This window comes from Pempheris klunzingeri, chromosome 13 (genome assembly GCF_042242105.1).
Source record: "Pempheris klunzingeri isolate RE-2024b chromosome 13, fPemKlu1.hap1, whole genome shotgun sequence".
NCBI classification, from domain to species: Eukaryota; Metazoa; Chordata; class Actinopteri; order Acropomatiformes; family Pempheridae; genus Pempheris; species Pempheris klunzingeri.
The window spans coordinates 20,303,190-20,325,634 of NC_092024.1; the positions used below are offsets into that span (position 1 = coordinate 20,303,190).

The following is a 22,445-nucleotide window of genomic DNA, read 5'->3' on the forward strand; positions in this document are numbered from 1 at the left end:
GTCATAGAGCTCACTGAAAAGTAGGGATGAGCTGATCTCATTTGTCAATCACATTACACTGGATTACATGCATGCCTCATTTAACGAGAATCCCTTGTGCATGAAGGCGCTTTGAATCCAGCATGAGAGTGGCGGACCCCGCCACTAACAATGAAAACTACTTTAAAGCGAGGTAATGTAGGTTTGTGAATATATTTAAGATACTAAACCATTACAGATAAAAAGCCAAACATGGGGCTTCATGAAATCTTAAATAATCTCTGTAGAATTGTTGTCCTTTTGTAACAGTTTCTCAGTTACAGAGCTGTTTTCTATTGACGGGTCCCCATTTTGTTTATCTTGTACACAGTCCTGCCAATTGTTTCACATTATCCCACTAATCTACAGGTGGCAGTAACAGGCCAACATATGCTGCAATGCACCAACAAATCCAGGGAACAAGGCTGCTAGCAAGTAAACATAGATCTACAGTAACATTCGTTAAAGCACAGTTACTGCAAAAGAAAACAACATGCATTTCCTGCTTTATTTGATTGTTTGCTATAATATTTTGTACAGTGGGCTGTACAAAAGATCTGATGCAGCAGGCACTAAAACAGTCAGATTGTGTCACTTTTAGTATGAGTCTCCTGCTCCTACAGTTATGTAGGAGGGCTGGGAGGTTTTGTCTCACAGTCCCTCCATATGACAGCAATAAGTGGGTAACAGGATGAATGACTGAGTTTATTTTGCTATTTATATATTCTTTTTAGAGAACAGTCACATGAAGGTCATTGTTCAGTATTTCTGGAGTGAACAGTAGATGTTACGTCGTGGTTATTATTGTCTCAACAAAAGACTTACATTGCTTATTCATTTGTTTTAATTTTGTGGTAACAGTCATTCTGGAGGATGTTTCATTTAGGAACAAAATTCTTTAAATACACATGATAAAATATTCATGCGCAGGCTGGCTCATACCCAGCGGGTAGGACATGAAAGTATTAACAGAAAAAAGTTACTTCCACTGCAGTCCTCTGTGGAAAATGGATAATAATGTTGAAGTTATTAATGTTGCGTATGATAAGTGGGTATTGAGGGCTTCCGAAGGATCCTTGGGACCACGCCTCTGTGAAAAGCCGATGAGATGACTCGGAGACAGCCGTGGTTCTGTCTGTGCGCCCTCGGCTGAGCAGGGCTGTTAATCAGTGCTCAGGGTTACATCAATGATGTCAGCACAGTGCCCACAATACATCACACTGAGCAGCTCCCTCCCTGCTGAAGTCCAGCACAGCATCTCCAGAGAAAGGACCCCCTGCTGGAGTGTTTCCCTGCATGCCTGTGTGAGTCTCTATTTCCAAACATGAGAAAATATCTGTGAAAAAGAATATAAGAAAACAAATATAAGAGGGCTACAGTGAAGTCATTTTTATCCGTGAGCACGAGGCTAATTACAAAATGAGAACTTTATGGGGTGAAGACTGAAATTAGGCTCATTTATTTTTGTTAAAGAGAGATTTGATGAGTCTAGTGATGCTAATAGTCAGTGGAAAATATAATATTCAGATCCTTGACTTAAGCAAAAGAACCAATACAACATGCATGCTGCATTACAAGAAAAATCCTTTCCTGATAATATTTATGCACTCTTGTTAGTATCAACATTGTATTCATTTTATTTAGTGTAATGCCAATAATGTGGTGTAATAATAATCTGGATAAGGGTGGCAGTGGTGAATAACATCAATTGTTCTATAACTAATAATTACAATAATCAAAAATGTAAGATGTTAAAGTCAAGTCAATAATATTGTTTGGTATTTTATAAGTTGTTCCTGTTTACCATATCAAATCTTAATATGTAGAGTAACTAGTTACTGCAGCAGTACTGAAGTTCTTGGTGTCTTTCCACAGCTGTTCATTGAGTATATGTGTGTGAGTAAGTGTGAATGTGCTGTACATGCTTGTGAGTAAGCAGTGAACTGTATAATACATGTCCTTATGTGTTTAAGTGTATATGTGCGTGCTGGCTGTGTGTAAGGCCCAGTCTGATGACATTATCAGGGTTGGTAATCTGGGCTGTAATTGCCTGCTGCTGACACGGCAGAGAGGCTGATATGGCTGCAGAATAAACAGACTGTTAACAAGTAGAGGGAGCTCGTCTCCCCTTGATCCGCACTGCACGGCGTGACATCTGGACCGGACGAATCAGGGAGAGGAAGATAGAGAGAGAGAGAGAGAGACTGGCCGACGCAGGGAGTGAGAGATGCATCAAAACAGCAGAGAAATATGGAGGCAGAGAGACGTGTGGAGTAAGGCTTGTAAAAAACAGATGTGTGGAAAAGCAGACAAGAGGTGAGGTCTACAAATCACGTTTCTTTACTCCATGACTCAATATAATCAGCTCACTAATTTTTCATTAAAATGTAGAGTTGAATTACTCTGCTCTCTATAAGCCTTAGTCAAATTGCACCCACAAAACCAATCAAGTGGGAAAAAAAGATTGGTTTCTTCCTCTCAAATGTCAGTTATTTAGATTTTCTTGGAGTTGTCTGGTTGTTTACAGTCTGACCCAAAGCAGCCTCATGTCCTTTGTAACATATTCAGAAGACACATTTCAGACGAGATAACTCAGATTCTTCAATTAATCACTTATAATTCAGCAAAAATATATTATTATAAAATAATTCAGCAACTATTTTGATAATCAATTAATTGAGTCATTTAGTAAGCAAAGAATGGTCTCGTTCCCACTCCAATGTGAGGAATTTATCAACATACAATACAATATGATTTGTGTTTAAAGTATTGCATATTACATATGATTGGTCTCTGCTATTTTGGGAAAATAGGCAGGAAACCAAATCAATATCACTTGTTATGAAAATCACTACATGATCAGCCATAGTGCCCAGTACTATGAGGAAATAGAGCAAAAGAGAGGGAACAAAGCAAGAGCAAATAAAGGGATGAGTAGAGAGGGAGGAAGATATGTGAGAGATAGTGGGGGACACAGACACAGAATCAGAGATAAGGAAATGAGACAGAGGCCGGGGAAGGCTTAAGGGAGAAATTCAGAGTAAAACAAAAGGCCGTAGAGGGAGAACCACCAGAGAATCAGGTAGAAATAGCAAGAGGAACAAGACTCTTGTTAATATGAGAAACTGTCCCGAGTGAAATGCAGCATATGGGCCGATTAGGAGCGTCTCTAGTGCATCCAGAGGCAGGCTGTCTGGGGTTTGCATAGGCTTTCCCAGGCAGCCATCATCCAAGATACGGATGAAGCTAAATATGGAATCTGATAGTGGCGCTGTACAGATTTCTTTCGTTACATAATATTTTGCCCACTTTAAAGGAATAGTTTGGCATTTTTTGGCATTTTTCTTTCCAACCAAAAGTCAGATTAGAAGATACTACTGTCATGTCTGTACCACAAATATAAAACTACAGGTGACATCCAATAAGCTTAGCTTAGCATAAAGACAGCAAATAGGGGGAAACAGCTAGCTTGGCTTCTTCCAAAGGTAGCATAAGCCAACTACCTGCCCCTCTAAAGTTCACTAATTAACATGCTATATCTTGCTTGTTTGATCCTTAAACACAGAAATTAAAAGTAGAGTTTTTATGAAGGTTTATTTGGGGAAATTAAATATTTCCCAGCAGCACAGTGGCTCCTGGCTCTAGTTTAAAATTTAACAGTAATTATTTCATCTAACTCTCTGCAAGAAAGCACACAAGTGTATTTCCCAAAATGATAAACTATTCTTTTCAGAGGAAGACCAAAGCTGAGAGAAAACGTCCAGAAAGAATAAAGATGCAACATGCGGTCATATTAGGAGGGAAATGCATTTTTAACAGCTCTGTCTTTAATAGTATGAAATATCACAATGTAATAAAAGGCAGTTTGCTGAGAATAAAAATGTTACTAGGGATCTAGCTTTAGTGTAATTTTTCTTGGAAGAACTGATGACCTCTTCCTGCTTTGTGCTGTAAAGCAAGCCACCAGATTCCAGGCTAAACTTATCTCAGTTGTTCACAATATAAAAAGACAGTGTTGTGGCTGGCAGAGGCTGCCAATTTTCTTGGCAATGATTGTATTTGTTTACAGTAATCACCCTAATATCTCAAATGAATGTGTTAAAGATGTATTGATGTCAAAATGCTACATGTAGCGGCTTTAATTAGCACAGCAAGATTAAAAACATGACTTTTCAGCCGTGAAAGACCTTCATCAGGATGCTCGAGTGAAATCATCCAGCATTCAGTTGAATTATCAGTTAATTCAGTCTCATAGCGCTGCCTCAGAAGATGAAGTATGGTGTGTACTCAGCATTTTGACTCCTTCCGATTCCATGCTGTCAGAAACATGGATACAGCATAACAAGATGATGGACGCGTTACACAGCCTGCATATTGAAAGATAATAAAGGCAGCTGAAGCATCCGTCTTTGTCATCTCGTTCCTCACAGGCCGACAGCGTGTGTTTGGTGCGAGTTGAGTAGCGGTGCAGGCCGGCCGCTCGGCTACAATCCCGAACAGTTATTATTTAACACATCACTCTGAGCTGCAGGAAACACTCTGTCTGCTGAGATCCAGCGCAGCGTGTTTTCATTCATAGTCTGTGTTAATGTGCCAATATGTCTGTAGGTGGATGTACAGTAGGAGTATAAATATCCTCATATATGCATTTGTGTGTGTGTGTGTGTGCCTTATGAAGACTGATGACTCATCCTCAGTACACTAGATTATGTCTTTGTAATGAAGCCTCTTGATTGAACAGTTGCAGAAAACAGACAAACATCAGTCATCCCTCCGTGTCTCTGTATTCATCTCTCCACACATCCATCTTCCTGTTTTCTCGCTCCTACCTGTTAGAACTAAGATGGTGGACATGTTAAACGTTGTACCTGCCAAACACCTGCATGTTAGCATTGTCATTGTGAGCATGTTAGCATCCTGATGCTACCATTTAGCTTAGAGCAGTGCCAGTAGTAGTACAGCCTAACAGAGCCATTAGCATGGCTTTCTTTCCAACTTTCCTTTTATTTTCTATGCTTTTATGCCTCCATATATCAATACAGTTTCATTCAGGGCAGGACGAAGACTTTTTGGGGCCTTAAGTAGGATTTGGACAGGGGTCCAACGTCACTGTAACAAGTTACCACTTCACGACAGCAAACCAACATGTATGTTGTAATATTAGCACACATAAAATGTACAAAGTAGCATGTAACGACTTAAGTGGGAGCTATTAGCAGTAACACTAACTTCAAATAGACCTCAGTTAACACAGTATTTATCTTTTACCCCCTAATCCTACCACTGGCCCTGCTTAGGGCCTTTTGCATGATCTGGACAAAGCTTGATGCATATTTAAGTCTTAAGCTCTCAGTGGAGAGGGCTGATTCTCACCTGCAATGTGTAAGGACATGACAAGACCACAAAGATATGATGCACAAAGCAACCATATCATAAAGAATAGAATCTTTATCTTAATCTTTAATGACTAATGATATTGTGCAAATTCTGGTACAGTGATCAAATGAGAAAGGAAGACCAAAGGGGCACTTTCTAAATAAAATGTAACATGAAATTGGAAAATTTCCAGTAACAGTATAAAGTAAACAAAGGGACTTCTCTCTCTTTGTTCCCTCCTGAATCCTGGGAGTATTTTTTTCATCGGGGGCAGTAAATTACTTACTTAGCCTACCTGCACTGTCCATTTTATCTGTCTCTGAGCTTGTTTTGTCACTGTTTGTTGGGGAAAATGACACAGAATGTTTTTCGACTTTATTTGGAGGGTAGATTTTTATTTCGTCATTGTCTCATGTTGATTAAAAGAACTTTTCTAAGGGGTCCCCAGAGAGCAGGATCCCTTAGCGACTGCTTATATCGCTTAATGAAAAGCACAGGCTCTGCTTCCCTTCCTCCTTTCTTCAGATGTCTCCCACCTTCCACCTTTAGTTTATCCACCGACCACCTATCCTTGCTTCATCATCTTCCTCCTGGCAATTTATCGAAGTGTCCTTAAGCAAGACGCTGAACCCCAAACTTCTCCTCAGAAGTCTATGAGTGTGTGTGTGTGTGTGTGTGTGAAGCACTTGGTCCTGCTTAGGTAGAAAAGCATTAAGTAAAGGTCAGTTACCTCCATAATTCAAACTCCATCCTTCTCCCATGTCATTATTCCTCCTCTCCAGTCGCTCCCTACATCCTCCCATCTCTGTCAATCATCCATCCATCCATGTTGCTTTTCTTCTACACCCTCATAAATCTATTTACCATCGCTCTACTCTCCATCCCTGCATTCTGCCACATCCCATCCTGTCTTTAATATCCTTCCTATATTCAATTCTTGCCTCCTTCATATCGTCGTCTTCCTCTCATGTGTCTGCCAATCCCTCCATCAGTCCATCCCCGCATCCCTCCATAAATCCATTCACCCATTTATCCATTTGTCTTTCCTGCATCCACCAGGTTCTCCATTCTCCATACACCCATCTCTCCATCATCCAGTCAATCCTATTGACCAGTACCTTCATCCATTCATCAATCCCTACATTTCCATCCTTCCTTATATCTATCACTCTTTTCATCCCTCTATCCCTTTTCCAATACGCACAAGCAGCCATCCATCCACCCCTCCACATCCCATCCTTTAATACCACCAATGTATTCCATCCTTCCCCTCCATTCCTCCTCTCCTTCCTCCACAAATCCCTCCTTCTTCCTAATCCTCAATCGCTCTATTAATCCATTCAGACATCTCTCCATTCCCTCCTTCGTGCATCCTCCATATTCTCCCCTCTTCTGTACATCTTTCCTCCCTCCACCCATCCACACATGCAGCTCCAGGCACAGGCCCAGATCCACCTCCAGCCTCGGCAACCAGAATAGCCCTGATAAGTCAAATGATGATTTTGTCTTAATGAGCTGTGGAGAGAGATGGCGTACATTAGTGGTGTATTGACGCTGTGACTCAGAGCCTGGCTGTGTGTGAGAGCCAGAGAAAGACTCACTCTTTTGTAACGAGACAGATTTGATTCGGCCAAGCGCGCAGGAGAACACGCTGATGATGACAACGGTTAAACACAGACACCCCTCCCCACCCCTTCACACATTCGCACATACACACACACACACACACACACACACACACACACACTCCTCCACCCCTCCAATTACATCCCTTTGGTTAATCTTCCCTATCACAATTGTGCTGTTGGCAGAATAACAACCTTCTTGATTGTGAGCGTACAATGAGTCTGCTCTTGAAACACTTCTGTTTGTCTGCGCCTGTGTATATACACTTGTGTGTCCCTTTGTCAACATATTGTTTGTATGTGCGTGTAAGTCTATACGTGTTGTAGTAGTTGAATCTGTGTGTGTGTGTTTCTCTCCGAGTACATGGCGTATATCCTTGAGGCTTAACAAATGTATTGAATGCATTTATATCCTCAGTGTTAGTTATCATAAATACACAGGACTCTCTGGTACGCTCTGTGATTGGATGCTTCTTGCTGAAATGCACCTTGGAGTCGTAGTTACACAGTACACAGACTTGTACCTTTGACTTTTTTTGTCAACAAACCAGATATTTTATTTGTCCGTTGTTAATCTTTTGAACTGATGAGTAACTGAGACTTTCATGTCCAATCCAAGCTGTAAAAGTGCTCCAACTGTGAGTTACATTCATGACATTTTATAGACTAAAGAATCTATAAATCACAAGAATCATTAACAGATTCATTAAAAGTAGAGATTATCATCAGATGCACCCTTAGTTTTCTGTAAGTTTGCATATGTGTGTCTCTAATTGGAAGTGTTTGTGCTCATGAACCTGTATATTTTGTACGTGCTAGTGTGGGTTTCTTTCATGTTTGTATGCTTTATCATCTGAGTGTGTGTGTGTGTGTGTGTGTGTGTGTGTGTGTGTGTGTGTGTGTGTGTGTGTGTGTCGCTCCCTTTACTAAATGACATACTGTTATTACTGACTGGGGTTTGGACACTCAGTCTCGCCACAGCTGGGTTTTACACCACACTTGGCTTCAGATCAGCAAGGCTCGGCTAGTACTAATGATAATGAAGCAAGTCGCCCACAGCAATTAATGCACTTAGCTACTAATGATGATTAACTGTGGACTGTATTTGATTTAGGAAGTTGATAAGCTGCCTCCGAACACAAACAGGTTAATTAGTATCATGTCTTGGTGAAAGAGGTTTTTAAGAAGGAGCCGGACCATTCACAGAAGACGTGAACAGCTTTGTTTTGCCCTTCAGAGCCTCTGATCCCTTTAGAAGTGTGAAAATGTTGTCCTTGTTTTATGAATGTAAGGAGAAATTATGATGAAGACCTCAAAAGGAAGAGATGTCAACGTGAATCTCCAGAGGCTGAAAGGCATGGGAAGGCTTTCTCCTCTGTCTTCATCCACTTATGGCGTATCCTGTCATGTAATTATCTGCCTCGCCGGATGACTTTTTGAGCTGCTTTTTATTCTTAATCATATCATTTAGTCACAGTTTATACTTTCCAGAGGGCATCTGAGGGTGTTGTGCTCTGTCACTGATCCGGTCTGCAACTACGGCACGCAGATAAACAATCAGGCTGAGTCATAATCAGAATGCTAAGTAAGGGGCGTGATCGTTCTCAGCATCTGCATGGGGCACTTTCATCATCAGCATATTTTACTTTACATTCTGTGGATGTTTGTGGTTGGTTGGAGCTGCCACTGAAGGGTCGAGAACACCAGATCTGACTGGCAAAATGTGTGTGAGTAAAGACAATAACTACAGGGTTTAAAGTTCTCAGGCACCATGTGCTTACCACTGAATGCACTGATCTGAAGTACCTCTTTTAATCACAACCTCAGACTGATTGTTTGTATAGCCCAATATCAGATGCGGAAATAAAGAGAGTTGTCACAGTTATAAATCCTACATATAATAATATATCCTACATATAAAAGTATTAGAGAATGGTTGCATGAACCAGTGGAAGAATCTCTCTGACTGTGCTTATTAGAGACAGGTCTATCTATCTATCTAAAAAAAAGTTTGGTCAAAGACCAAGAATTTAGAAGTTCTATGAAGTTTGATTGCAGTAAATTATTTGGAACAAGCTCATTTTTTAGTTGTAATTATATTGAATTTGTGCTTTTTTCAGTTTATTGGTTTGTTGATTTTTATTTCTCTTAGCTTCTTCACTTTGCAGAGTACAGACCTGTCGGTTTGTTCTGTTTGCTCCGTTCCTTCAGTGACTTACTGTAGGACTTTATCTTGTGATGTGCTATGTTCTTGTGTTCTTTTATATATTGGAAAAGCAGATTAAAAGTGTGCATGAGTGTGCTTAACTTTCCTTCCCGCTGCAAATAAAACTGTTGTCCTGGTTTTACTGATATTGGCTTGTGAAAGCTGGAACACCATTGTCTTTTAAGAAGCTCCCAGTAGCTAATATTTTGCAGATGTATTGTGTTCTGTTTGAGAACTGGATATTTTCAATGCCCTAATAATAAGACATTACAAGGGTTTACTGCTTCCTGTATGATTTGATCTATCTACAGCATAGAAAAGCCTCTGAAGCAGCATTTAGGCCTCGGTGAGACACTAAAACTCTCTAACATGCTAACTAGGTTTTAAGGCTGACTGGCAGCCATTCATGGCAGGCTGAAGTAGTTTTTGTTGTTGTTTATACAATGCCTCCAAACTGAAGCTGTCAAATAAAATCCTGTCATCCTCACCTCCGCCATATCGACAGTGGCAACACTGGCTCTTACATAATATAGATCCCACCAACTTGGATTTCAAGGTTTGTGGATGTAAAGATAAAGAAGACAGTTTAACATTTGTTTTACACACAGGAGCAGTCTGGAGGACAAACAAGTCTTACAATTAAATATTCTAATATTTTACATTATGAAAACAGGACCTAAAAAACAACTACCATAACTGTTACCTCTCTAATTCTCTTCAGTAAATTTAATCATCTATATCTATAAGTTGATAAATCACCCCATCCTGAATTTATTAAACTTATTAATTTAATTATTAGTTACTTAAAGAGATCTGAGTAAAATGTTACACTTTGTGTACATAATTAATTTGCACTTTGCTAAAAATGTCTTATTTGTATCCACATATTTCTAGTTTATCTTTGACATTTAGGGTTTTATTAGCTTAAGCACTATGTATTTTTATCTTTATATTATGATGATGATGCAATGAGTTGTAGCTCACACACTATTATTAAAAGTCCAAGTAGTGGCAAACACATATATTGGTCCAGGCTTGTAAAATAAGGGTTTGTGTGTGATTATTACCTCCAAACTCAGTTATCTGACAACAGCTGGGAGTAATAAAGGTTTGAGTTAATGTTATGAGATCATGATGCATAATGTCCCACCATTTTGTTGATTTCGATCAGACATTTTTTTCCCCTAATAAACCTCGATCATACCTTCAAGCCCATAAAAAAACGCCAAAATACAATATTCTTTCCCGTGCTTCAGCCAATTGAATAATCAGCGCCATATATATTACACCTCAGGGTCAATACTCAGCCATTCTCTGAGGCCATCACATATCTCACCTCCTTATAAACCCGTTTCTTCCATTTCCGCTGCTCATTGCCTTTTCTGTTTTCTCCATGCCTTCCTCCTTCCCTTCCTCCTCCCTCTCTTCTCTCTTCCACAGCCCTGTTGTTAGCTGACGGTGAGTTGCCCGTTCCTCCTCTAAGCATCTCCACTAACGTCACCTTCCTGTGTGCGCGCTGTGGTTCAAACACTGGCCCCAAATCTGAGGGTCTCGGTTGCACGATGAGTGATAATTTAGATTTTGTCTTATTTTTCTTCCGATTAAAATTTTGAGTCAGAACTCTTCTGCTGACATCGTTACAAATGACACAGGCTCCTTTGCTGCTCTCTCCCACACTTGATGATGGATTTTCATGTTAATCAGCTGATTAATTAATCATAAATCCATAAATTATGTTCCCTCATCTAGAGCAAGGTACAGACACTTGATAACTGTCAAGATAAAAACTTGCAGTTCCGAAATTAGAAATTTAATTACCTTTTGTGGGATATGTTATTATTTTTCCCCTCATTTCTTGTCAAGGAAATTGTGTAATGTAGTGGTGCAGCAGAGAGCAGGGGATTGGTTGGATAATCAAATTTTAAACATGAGCAAAAGAAATCCTGTCAGGACTTGAGGGCACACACTGTCTCGGTGTGTAATTGATTTAGCTTAAAAGTGGGTGAGTGTGTGTGTGCAGGCACTCACGCGCTGGTATATTATGCATGCCTGTGTGTGTGTGTGCTTGTCGACACGCCCTCCTATCAAGGGGACTTGGCTGTGATCTTTAATGGCAACGTTAATATTTAATGGTAAGCGTGTTGTCAGCAAAGAGCAGCAAGCTGGGACTCGGGGCTCATATAAAAGATGACAAGGTCTCTGCACCAGGTGGCTCAGTGGGGGTGTCACACACAGAGCAGGATGAGAGGCCTTTGGATGCACAACTGCTCCTTCTTGATCGAGTTTGACAGCACAGAATTGATGTTATGGCGCTCTTTGTAGTGTGCAGTGCACTCAGAAGCTCTGTGAAGCATTGTGGCTCCTTTCTGCAGCAGAATCACCCAGGACAAGACTGATAGGCAGATAGAAGGGCTAATCAGGGCCTCCACAGGCCGTGGAAGTCATTTCATATTTGGAAAGAAAAAATGAAATAAGCCCTTAAAAGAGCACTAACCTTGAATTGAAGGCCATAAAAGTACTTTGTCATTGTTGCTCCCTATTTAATGAGTATGCTTCAGCTCTGTCCTACAGTCAGCACCTCACATCACAAAATCACAAAAAAATCACAAAAAACTTGAGCACCAATGCTCATTCCAGACCTTCTATATTACAGCCTCCATTAGTTTAGCTGGTGCAATTAAGACGAAGGACGTCGTCTTCCTACATAGGTACCTGGCTACATTAATGAAAAATAGTGACAGAAAAAAGGAAGTGTGGGGGCACAAGTTGTTGTAAGTCATCTTACTGGAATGAAAACTCCTAAGCCGACATACTACTTTAGTTATTTTGAAAGTGTTAGCTATTGGTTTAGTGTGAAAAACATGTTGCAGCTTGCGTGTTGACTGAAATTGATGTCAGCAGGACGTTTAAGACACTTGCTGCTGATTGGTTCAGGCAAAACAAAGCAAAATATCCTAAAAGAAATTTGCCAACATGAACACAACTAGACGATTTTAGAGAACTGACCCTTTAAAATGAAGGATTTCGGTGGGAGTTCTTGACAAAATCATTGTAAACTCCAGCGCTTCAAAATAGAACATTGGGAAATAGCAAAAAATAAAGAAATAGATCTGCACCAAATATTTGCCTTTGCCGTGTTTGGGTTTTGTGCCGGATTGATCCAGCATGCAAGTTTGTCTAACCTTTTACATAACAAGGTTTGACCGCTACCAAGAAGCTTGTCACAGAGAAAGCTTCTAAAGAAGCTATTTAGTAGTTATCACTACAATAATTATTACAGTTTTTCACTTTGCATTCACCAAGCGTGACAGATGTGACTTAAATACAGCACATCAAATGAATCTTGTCTCTTCTTAAGCCTGAACATCATAAAGTCAGAATGAATTCAAACTGTTTCCAATTAGTCAACCTTCTGATGTTGTATTTGTACGGTCTGAGGTGCATCACAACATGCTCATCAGGCGAGCATCGTCTTATTCTGATTGTCATCTTTCTCTCTGTGATGTCTTTTTTTGTTTCGCTCCCTCTTGCCCTCTCTGCTCAGATATAGCAGACAGGAAGCTGACATCAGACGAGGAGGAAGCCAGGAGGATCGCCGAGATGGGAAAACCGGTGCTGGGGGAACACTCCAAGCTTGAAGTCATTATTGAGGAATCATACGAGTTTAAGGTGAGAAAGGTCACACTTCAAACAGGGCAGATAACACGGTCTGATATGCCTAATTATTACAGCTGAAACCAGTGTTTTCCATGCAGTCAAACAGTTATACTAACTAATTCAGCTCCCACCTTGCCTGAAAGAACAGCTACATATTTCTTATTATAGCCCACATTTGTTCTTCAGAGGCCTCCCAACCCACATAGATGCATTTCTGGAGGAGATATGGTTGATATGCATCCGCTAACCTCCTCAACCCAAAAATATACCCACCATATTTGTTTCTGGTCTGTGGTTTTTATCATGCATCAAACAGAGGTTTCTGCTGCCTGGAACTTGATGCCACTGCCATCATGTGGCGAAGCTCATGTATTTATCTTGACTTTGTTGAAACAGCCTCCACTGATGCAGATTTTCAGACTCTGAAAGTAAATAACGGATTGATTGCATTCTTGTTTCGGTGTTTTATCACGCAGAGTACAGTGGATAAGCTGATCAAGAAGACCAACCTGGCACTGGTGGTGGGAACGAACTCCTGGAGAGACCAGTTCATGGAGGCCATTACAGTCAGTGCAGGTACTGTAAAAAAACACTGTGTTCTCTTCTCTGGCTGTAGGGGGCTGCACACAGATGCACTGGGCTTTCCCTCAGTGGTTCCTTATATAAACACCTTATTGGATACAGGCACCTATCATTTTTGAATCATTTCTTGTAATTCTATTTCTTATTATACCAGTCAAAAGAAGATCTAAAACTGATGCCTGTTGGACAGTTTTGCAGTACACGGTCAGACTGTCCTGGAGTGTTATTTACATTATTTTGAAATGTCTTTGCAAAATGCAGAAATGACTGACATGTTTGCAGAATCATTTATTCATAACTGAATTTAGTGTTAAGCTTCTGCCTGTAGTTGAATATATGAAGGAATGATTTGACATTTTTGAAAATTTGCTTATTCACTTTCTTGCTCAGAGTTAGATGAGAAGGTACCACTCTCATATCTGTACAGTAAATATGACAGTATTGCCAGCAGCCTGCTAGCTTGTCTTGGCAAGACCAGCAGTTTTTGTACAAAAAATGTTTCAGTCAGTTTTAGAGGTGCTGGTGGATGGATTTTGTTACCTTTGATCAGGGCCACACTAGCTCTTCACCCCTGTTCTTTCATGCTAAGCTAAGCTAACCGCCCACTGGCACAAGTATGTAGGTCACAGGTATGTAGGTATACAGGTATGTCACTTGTGTCAATCTTCTCATCTAACTCTCTGCATATTAAATGTTGTCATCTCAAAATACTGACTGCAGCCTAAAATATTGGTGTCAGTATGAGCCTTCAAAAACTCATATTACTTGAATCCTTCCAGAAAGCAAAGCTCTCAAAGCTCTCAAAGCTCTCATGTACTGCCCGTAAGAGAAAGCTCATCCATCATGTCAGGCAACAGCAGCATCAGATCACCCTGCAGCCTGCAGTGCAGCTGCTGCTCTGTCCGCTGCAGTCATCACCAGCATGTAGTGAGCACCGCCAAGGCCTCGGTTCGTCGCTTTGGTGCTGAAATATTTAATCCAGCGGTGCTCTTTATTTTTTTATGAATCACCCGTGGCTGAAAAATGCATGCAGCTCACACGGCCTGACACTCTGAATCAGTACAGCCCCCCCCCTCCCCCGTCCGCTGAGTTTCCTGTGAGCCGCTGGGACACAGAGGACGTCCTGCTTCTCCAACTGAGGAGGCTGACCATTTACATTTACCCATAACCTTCAGGAAATATCCTCATCTGTGACCACTTGGTCACCCTGCCGAACAGTCCCACCAAATACACCAAGTTACTGCAATGCTCACAATGTGTGAACTCAGCCAGAAGGCCAGAATACACGGAGCACGTGTCCCAAATCTTAACTCTATACAGTACAATTCACAACCATTGTCACGGACACTGTTTTAGCAGTCATCGTCCTAAAAACGGTCACTGACAGTCACGGCCACTTATTAAGATTAATTACAGTCTTTGTTTCCCAAGATCTCTCTGGAGCTTATTCACCACTAAACACAGTTTTTCTAGCAGTGAGCAGCTCCTCCATTTTCTTTGGAGCTCTAAAATTTATTTATTATTTATTATAGTATATTAAGTGTCTAGTTCACTGGTTGACTATACTTCACTTTGTCAACACACTATATACTCAAAACCTGCAGAATAAGTGTGTATTTTAGATTTGGGACTCATTGTGAGTGTGTAAACTGATCCTAAAGGCTGCCTAAGGCAAACCTGAAAGTGATATTTTTTTATACCCACAAAGTGTGTTAATAGAAAATGGTTTTAGGAATCAGGCTGTGGACTCTTTAAATTATTAAATGAGGTTGAAATATTTAAGTGTAAACTAAAGTTTGTAACCTACTAACTAAAGCAAAGGTTCATCAGACCTTAACCCCTACCTACTTATGAAAAGAGCAAAACTTGCCACTCTTTTAATTAATTAAAAATGAGTCATGCCCTGTGGCAGTTATTAATCTAGATATGTATCCTTGGCTCATTAAAGTTGAATATACATAACAGTAACCTCAGGCTGAAGTGGTGTGATGTGTCATGCTGAGAAATAAGTCAATGTGCCGTTTTTAAGTGAATGTTCTCTTCCTTCCCCTCTCTGTCATCCCTTATCTCCTTCATCGATCCTTTATCTCGCCAACGTTTTCCAACTCTTCTCCGGCTCTTTACCCTCTCTGCTCTCTCTTAACTTCATCATCTGTCTTTCTTTTGTCTCTCCCTGTCATATTCCCTTCGGCTTTTTCATCCTCTATCTCTCCATCTTTTCTTGCTCTCTGCCTCTTCTCTTAATATTTACCTACCCTCCCTCACCCCTCTCTCTTTATCTTTGACCAAATATTCTGCTATCTCTACATCCTCTCTGCTGCTCCACTCCCTCCTGGCATCCCATTACGCCTCAATCTATCCCACCTTTCACCCCCTTGCCCCCCCCCCGCTCGGCCCCACTTCTTCCCAGGAGATGAGGACGAAGAGGACACAGGAGAAGAACGGCTGCCGTCCTGTTTCGACTATGTGATGCACTTCCTCACCGTCTTCTGGAAGGTCCTGTTTGCCTGCGTTCCTCCCACAGACTACCTGAACGGCTGGGCCTGTTTCTTCATCTCCATCATCATCATCGGCCTCCTCACCGCCATCATCGGCGACCTGGCGTCTCACTTTGGCTGCACCATTGGCCTCAAGGACTCAGTCACTGCTGTGGTGTTTGTGGCACTTGGTACATCTGTCCCAGGTGAGTGAAGGACACCTTTTCTAATACATTCACGCTTGTGAAAATTTGTCCTCTAAAGTTTGGTATGTTACTGTTTTATCTCTCACTTGATGGATTATATGCTTCATTCATAGTTTGAGAAAAATCTGTGACTTCATGAGCCTCTGAGACCCTTTCAAACTGCCAAAACATGCTTTGTCATCAAGATGGCTGATATTCTTATTTCCTCCAAACTGACATTTTCACCCCACAGAAACACTATGTCACCAAAAACCTTGACTCTGTCAGCATATTTGTTATTAAAGGTCCTATGTGCAGCATTAATAAATCATCACGGCATTCATAAATATGGTAACAAACAAGACCGGCACAGGGAAGATTGGCAGCCGCCACTGGCCTTCACAGCGCAGTTTATATTCTGAGCAACAGGTGGATTTGGCAGGAAATGGAAATTGTGGAGAGTCACTTCCAGCATTTAATGCTCTTCAGGAAACTGAAAGATTTTAGTGGAATAGGGTGGAAGGAAACAGGAACTGTGGGAGATGTGGTCTTCATTTCTGGTAACACTGACAAAACTAAATATCACCGTTTTTATTATGATTTAGACAAGTGTATAGCGATGTTTAAAGGCCCTGACAAGGAATTTTGCTATGCTTTTGTTTGTTGTCCTCTCAGTCGCTGAGTGAAGGGGGCTCAGTTTGAAAAAGGTGATCACATGTTTCTGTATGTATCTGGAGCCATTAGCTTAGTATTAGATAGGACTGGTAACAAGACTGGTAACAAGACTGGTTGACAAAATCAGTGCTTCTAAAACTCACAATTTAACGTGTTATATCTCAGTTGTTTCATTCCATAAAACACTGAGGTGTAAAAACACTAATCTTAGCGAGGCAGTGAAAGCACATATTTCCTTTAAATAAGACATTTAAGGACTTCTCGTCCATGTGACTTAAGATCTGAGATTAAAGACGACACGTTGGCTCTCAATGATCACAGCTTAGACAGTAGCTCTGTGAAACCTGGGTGTGAAAATAAAGTCACAATAAATAAACGTTAATAGTGGATATCAATTATTATTATTATCATTATTTTGTCCACTGCATTAAAGGTGCAATGTGTAGGATTTATGGGATCTATTGGCAGAATGAGCCCTTTGTATCGACATAGGAACACTTCCATGTTTCTGCAGTAGCCCAGAACAAGAGCCTTCATTGTTGTTGTTGAACAACATTGTTGTTGTTCTTGTTTTTACATTGAAGTGGCAGCTTGAATTTGGTGTTGTGAAGGTACCGGCTGGCAGACGAATAAGAGGAAAGATGTGGAAAACCATTTCATGTTGTGAGAAGTTTGAGAACCCAATTTTTTGACAAATGGAGGATCACACTTGTTATTTAACTCAAGAAAAAACAAGGGAGGGTGATTACTTGGCCACTATGAGATGAGTGAGTGAGATGCAGGTTACTCAGTTGGTTGCAATCTGCAATCTTACCAGTAGATGACACTAAATCTTACACACTGCACCTTTAAGATAATTTGATCATCGGTAACGATATATGACTTCTCTCTCCATAGACACCTTTGCCAGTAAGGTATCAGCAGTCCAGGACAGCTACGCAGACGCCTCCATCGGGAATGTGACCGGGAGCAACGCCGTCAACGTCTTCCTGGGAATCGGCATGGCCTGGTCGGTGGCGGCCATCTACTGGCACATGAAAGGGAAGCCGTTTGTGGTGGAAGCCGGCTCGCTGGCCTTCTCCGTCACTCTCTTCACCATCTTCGCCTTCCTGGCCATCTCGGTGCTGCTTTACCGGCGCCGGGCCCACATCGGAGGAGAACTGGGCGGGCCCCGGGGACACAGACTGGCCACGTCAGCCTTCTTTTTTGGCCTCTGGTTCCTTTACATCCTCTTCTCCAGTCTGGAGGCCTACTGTCATATAGAGGGCTTCTAATGAGAATAGACAGAATACACACATACAGGGGTTCAAAGTACAACTTCAGAGGTAAAAGAGTGAATTCTCACTGTGGAATTGGGTCAGTCTTGTATGGTATGAAAGGACAGGAGAGGTAAACCCAGGGTTTTCTCAGACACCTCCTCTCCCTCTCCCTCTCTCTCTCCCTCAACCCCTTCTGTAAGGATGCTTGGAGGTGTGTATCCTGCCCTCTAGTGCTGACAGGCCTGTTCGCCACGGCTATAGGAGAGCCGTCCTGAGCCTGTGTGAGTGTGCTTACAGTTGGGATTGGGTTACCACCGAGTCCAGGAGGTGCCGATTCCGAGGTGGTCCTGCATTCCACTGGAAGAGACTGCAGTCTTATATCCGGAGAGAGTTGAGTTAATCAGAGGTATATATTTTTCTCAACATCTGACGAGAACGACTTTTTTTAAAAAGTATTTTGGGGATAAAAACGCAAAAAATAAAAGAAACAAAAAAAATGAAATAAACACACACATACACACACACACACACACACACACACACACACACACACAAAAAGAGGAGTAAAAGAACTATTTTCTGATCTACGCAAAGGAATATCAAAAGATTATATCGTAAATGGGAATATGTTGTTGAGTGACAGTGGGATGGATTCATAGTATTTATTTTTATTTGCATAGTTTCCTAAGGAGCACTGCAGAGTTCTCAGAAATCACACAAAGAAGAGGAGCGACAGTGACAGTTCATACTGGCAGACGAATCACCATTCAAACAGTCGAGGAGGACACAGTGAACATGGTCAAACTGCCCTGAACATTACTTCCGTACTCTATACGTATCTATATATAATATATTTCCATATTTTCTGTATATTTTGAATATTTGTTTAAATGTGGTCACCTTCTGCTCTAACAACAGAGGATTGCTGTGGCTAAGCGGGAGGGGAGGGTGGGGGTCAAACTATATACTGGAACGATGTCTTCACATTTCTAAGAGTTATGTATCTTGCTTAGGTAAAAGTATGACATTGTATTTTATTTATTTACTGATATCTTGGTCTCACTGGAGTTTTCACCTTTTCAATCAGAAATAAGAAAAAAAAAAACAACGTGTTGCTGCAAAGGTAAATTCAGAGGTATTTTTGTACTGTTCCTTCCATGCACTTTGCTGTATAGTTCTATTTATGGAGACTTCTACTTGTACATGTGCAAAAGGCCAATATTAGAGGTGTCACTATGGACTGAACAGAGTGCCTGTGGAGGGAGAGGCGTTTGCTGCAGCTGCCCACACTGACAAGCTTTTTACACAGCTGAACAAGTCAAGAGTTTCTTCCTTAAATGGTGCAAAACCATTTTTAAAGCTGCATTAATTGATTTTTGGCCACTTGGGGGCAGCAGAACGAGCTTCAAACACACCATCTGCCATGTTATAACGTTTTAGAAAACTGAAGTCTTAAGTTTTCTGTATCTGGGTGCAAAATTGAGGGTTTATTTAATTTGTATTTCTGACAAAATTAATCATTTGGGTTTCACTATCCAAAATTAAGCATGTTTAATTAGCGTACAAGTAAAATTTGCCAGTGCATTAGCTTACATCATGATAAATATGGCAACATTGTCTTATAATCTAATTTTCCAAAGTTTTTAGCAGTAATATCTGCCGTCTAAAAACGTTTATAGTATCCGGGGCTCTCTGTCCTGCTGTTGTTACAGCTACAAACTTGATTCGCCTGTGGCCTGGACTCATTCTGTCGAGATGGTGACATTTCACCAGCACCGGTCTACGGCTTACAGAAAATGTTGCACGTTAAATGCCACTGAAAAGAGAAATAGTGAATAAAGAAAAAACACGTTGTTTTTCAGAGCATTACTTGAACAGAATAACAAACACAGCAAAGGCTTTCTGTTGTTCTAGTTCCAGTATTCACTCCCCTTTTGTGATACTTCTCAGCTGGATTATAACGTATGAGGGACGTCTTTCACATTACTCAAAGTAATTTGATCCATTGTTAGATATCGATAAATGCAGCTTTAACAAAGTAAATGAACTCGTGTGATTCCACTACCGGATCTGTGGGTGTTTTGCTGGTGGCGCTTCACAAAATCACTCATAAATTACACGTTTGTCCATAACAGCTTTTACTCTTGGTCATTATATAAAGAGTAGGTGTCACTGATGCTCATTTTGGATAGAAACTCTTCGTTGGAGCAGCGGCGAGAGCTGCCAGTGTGGGTGTCAGAGCAGCAGTCGGCTCCAGGTTGAATATGAAAGTAGCCTGATATCGGTATTGAATGCTGTTTAACATACGACTGGTGCTTTGTTTTTAAAACGTCAGAAGAAAAAAAAATTACATGTTTGAAACTCCCAAGAGCAGCAGACGATAAGCTGTTCATTACTTAATTTGCATAAAGTGTATGTTAGTATATAATCAGTCAATTCTTGGCTAATTTCAAAAATCACCCAGAGATTACCAAAGAGGCAGGATGCAACATCTGTTTTAAAAAAAAGAATAAAATAAAAAGTAAACAAAAAAAAGTGACAGTAAGTGGCAGTAACACTGTATTTCCACAAGGGGGATGTCAATCTCTAGTCCCTGTGGTTGTCCCTTCTTCTACTTCTCTATTAGCACTCCTCCTCCTCCTCTTCCTCCTCCTCAGTGTTCTTCCTTTGTGGTGAGCAGTGTTGTAAATACGTCTCGTGGCTGAATCGAATGCTCTTCTCCTGGCCCTGGACCACACCTGCTCACCCCACTCTGTCTCTATCTCTCTCTATCTCTCTCACATGTGATAACACACACACACACACACACACACACACACATTCAGAGTACAGCGATGGGTCCACCGCTGCACACGAGGGAGGACAGTTGGGCTGATTGTCCCGTTCAGAGGCAACACAAAACCCACATTATGTACATAATTTTCAGTGTATGTTTACATAGACACAGTATAGGTGTCCTGGGTGTGGGGGGGGCATGACAACATGACTCTCACATCTCATCTACAGGTTTTCTGCAGTCGCTTCATCTGAGCCAGTGGAAGTGTGAAGCTCTCAAGCTTTTATGATCTTATTCTTTGGGTCAGTGAGGCCCTCTTTGTTGCCCCCTCCCTTGTTCAAATATTTTCAGTCTCAGTTCAGCGGGTATTCATGATGTCAAGGAATTGCCAGTGATCTTGATTTTATCTTCGGCTTTTAGTGGCTGTTTGTATCCCTCGTTTGGTTGTACTCCTGATTTTGTCTGCTGGGCTGTGTTGAGCTGAGCGTTGGCCAGTGTGTGTCAGTGTGCTGTGCATGTTGCCGTGCTGAAACCAGGCTGTGCGTCCTCTTCGCACTAGCGTGCACAGGCCGTGTTGTGGTAGGTCTTCACAAGGACATGGCTCTAGATTGGTTCTGTCATTTTGTCTTTAAAAAAAAAAAAAAATCATCTTATTTCTGCAAAAGATGAAAAATGTTTATCACACACCTCTCAATCTACATCACCGCTCAGCCTGTGGGATGGAGGCGAAATATCGCCGCACAGTAATTGGACTTGTGGTTGATGAGACACTGAGGCAAGCTTCATTGATTAGGTGAATCTGTGTTTAGTGTGTGCATGTGTGTGTGCGTGTGTGTGTGTGTAACAGAAAAGGGGCACATTTTAATGGATGGGTATGTTTTTCCTGGCCTGCAATGAGATGTCAAAATAACAAGAAGCAAATTTCCAAAGCTGACAGAGTTTTTGAGATCAACCAGTTTCTTTTATTTTACTGTGTAATAAAAGCAGCTTTCTGCTTCATGAGCAAACACTGGTTGCACTGATTTAAATCAAGCCCGTGTTGTTAATATCATATTGTCACTGTCACTATTCAGGAATGAAGAAAAGCAGAGTTGTTTACAGTCTGACCACATTGTACATTTAAGATTATAGGTTTTAAAATGTTTCCACTATCAAACTAAAATCCTCTCATTCAAGATCAGAAGATAAAAAAATCCCCAAATTGGTGTTATTTGGGTTTAGTAGTATTGTGTTGCGTCAGATGCTGCTTTTTAAATATGTTGCAGTGTAAAAGCACAAGTGTGTCTTCCCAAACTGGGCACAGGGAGGTGTGGATTTTATTCAGGACACAGGGTTCAAGGCATTGATGAAATCTAAAATGTTTATTTTGGAATAATTCTTGCTTTTCATTTTCCTTTTCCCAATCTACAAACCAAGTGAAGGGGTTATTTTGACCTATTCAAAACTTATTTTTCTCAGCTTGCAGACACTTTTACTCCCGTTTCTGTAGAACTGATCCTCTGTCTGGTACCGCCGGTCTTTATATCAGTGTCTGTTGATTATGCTTCACTTTACAAACTTGCAACAATATCTAGCAAAGGCCTCCTGGTTGTGTTAAACCAGATCACAT

The 22,445-nt window shown here is 41.0% G+C and overlaps 1 protein-coding gene across 1 annotated transcript in view; it reads left to right on the top strand.

The window, feature by feature from the left end:
* slc8a3 (solute carrier family 8 member 3) overlaps positions 1 to 18,279 on the top strand; it is a 92,423-nt gene extending 74,144 nt beyond the window's left edge. The window contains exons 3-7 of the mRNA XM_070842053.1: positions 10,666 to 10,683; positions 12,770 to 12,894; positions 13,359 to 13,458; positions 15,875 to 16,147; positions 17,699 to 18,279. Coding sequence (XP_070698154.1) covers positions 10,666 to 10,683; positions 12,770 to 12,894; positions 13,359 to 13,458; positions 15,875 to 16,147; positions 17,699 to 18,075 — 893 coding nt within the window. The 3' untranslated portion in view covers positions 18,076 to 18,279. The remainder of the gene's footprint in view (positions 1 to 10,665; positions 10,684 to 12,769; positions 12,895 to 13,358; positions 13,459 to 15,874; positions 16,148 to 17,698) is intronic.
* Positions 18,280 to 22,445: the final 4,166 nt, after the last annotated feature.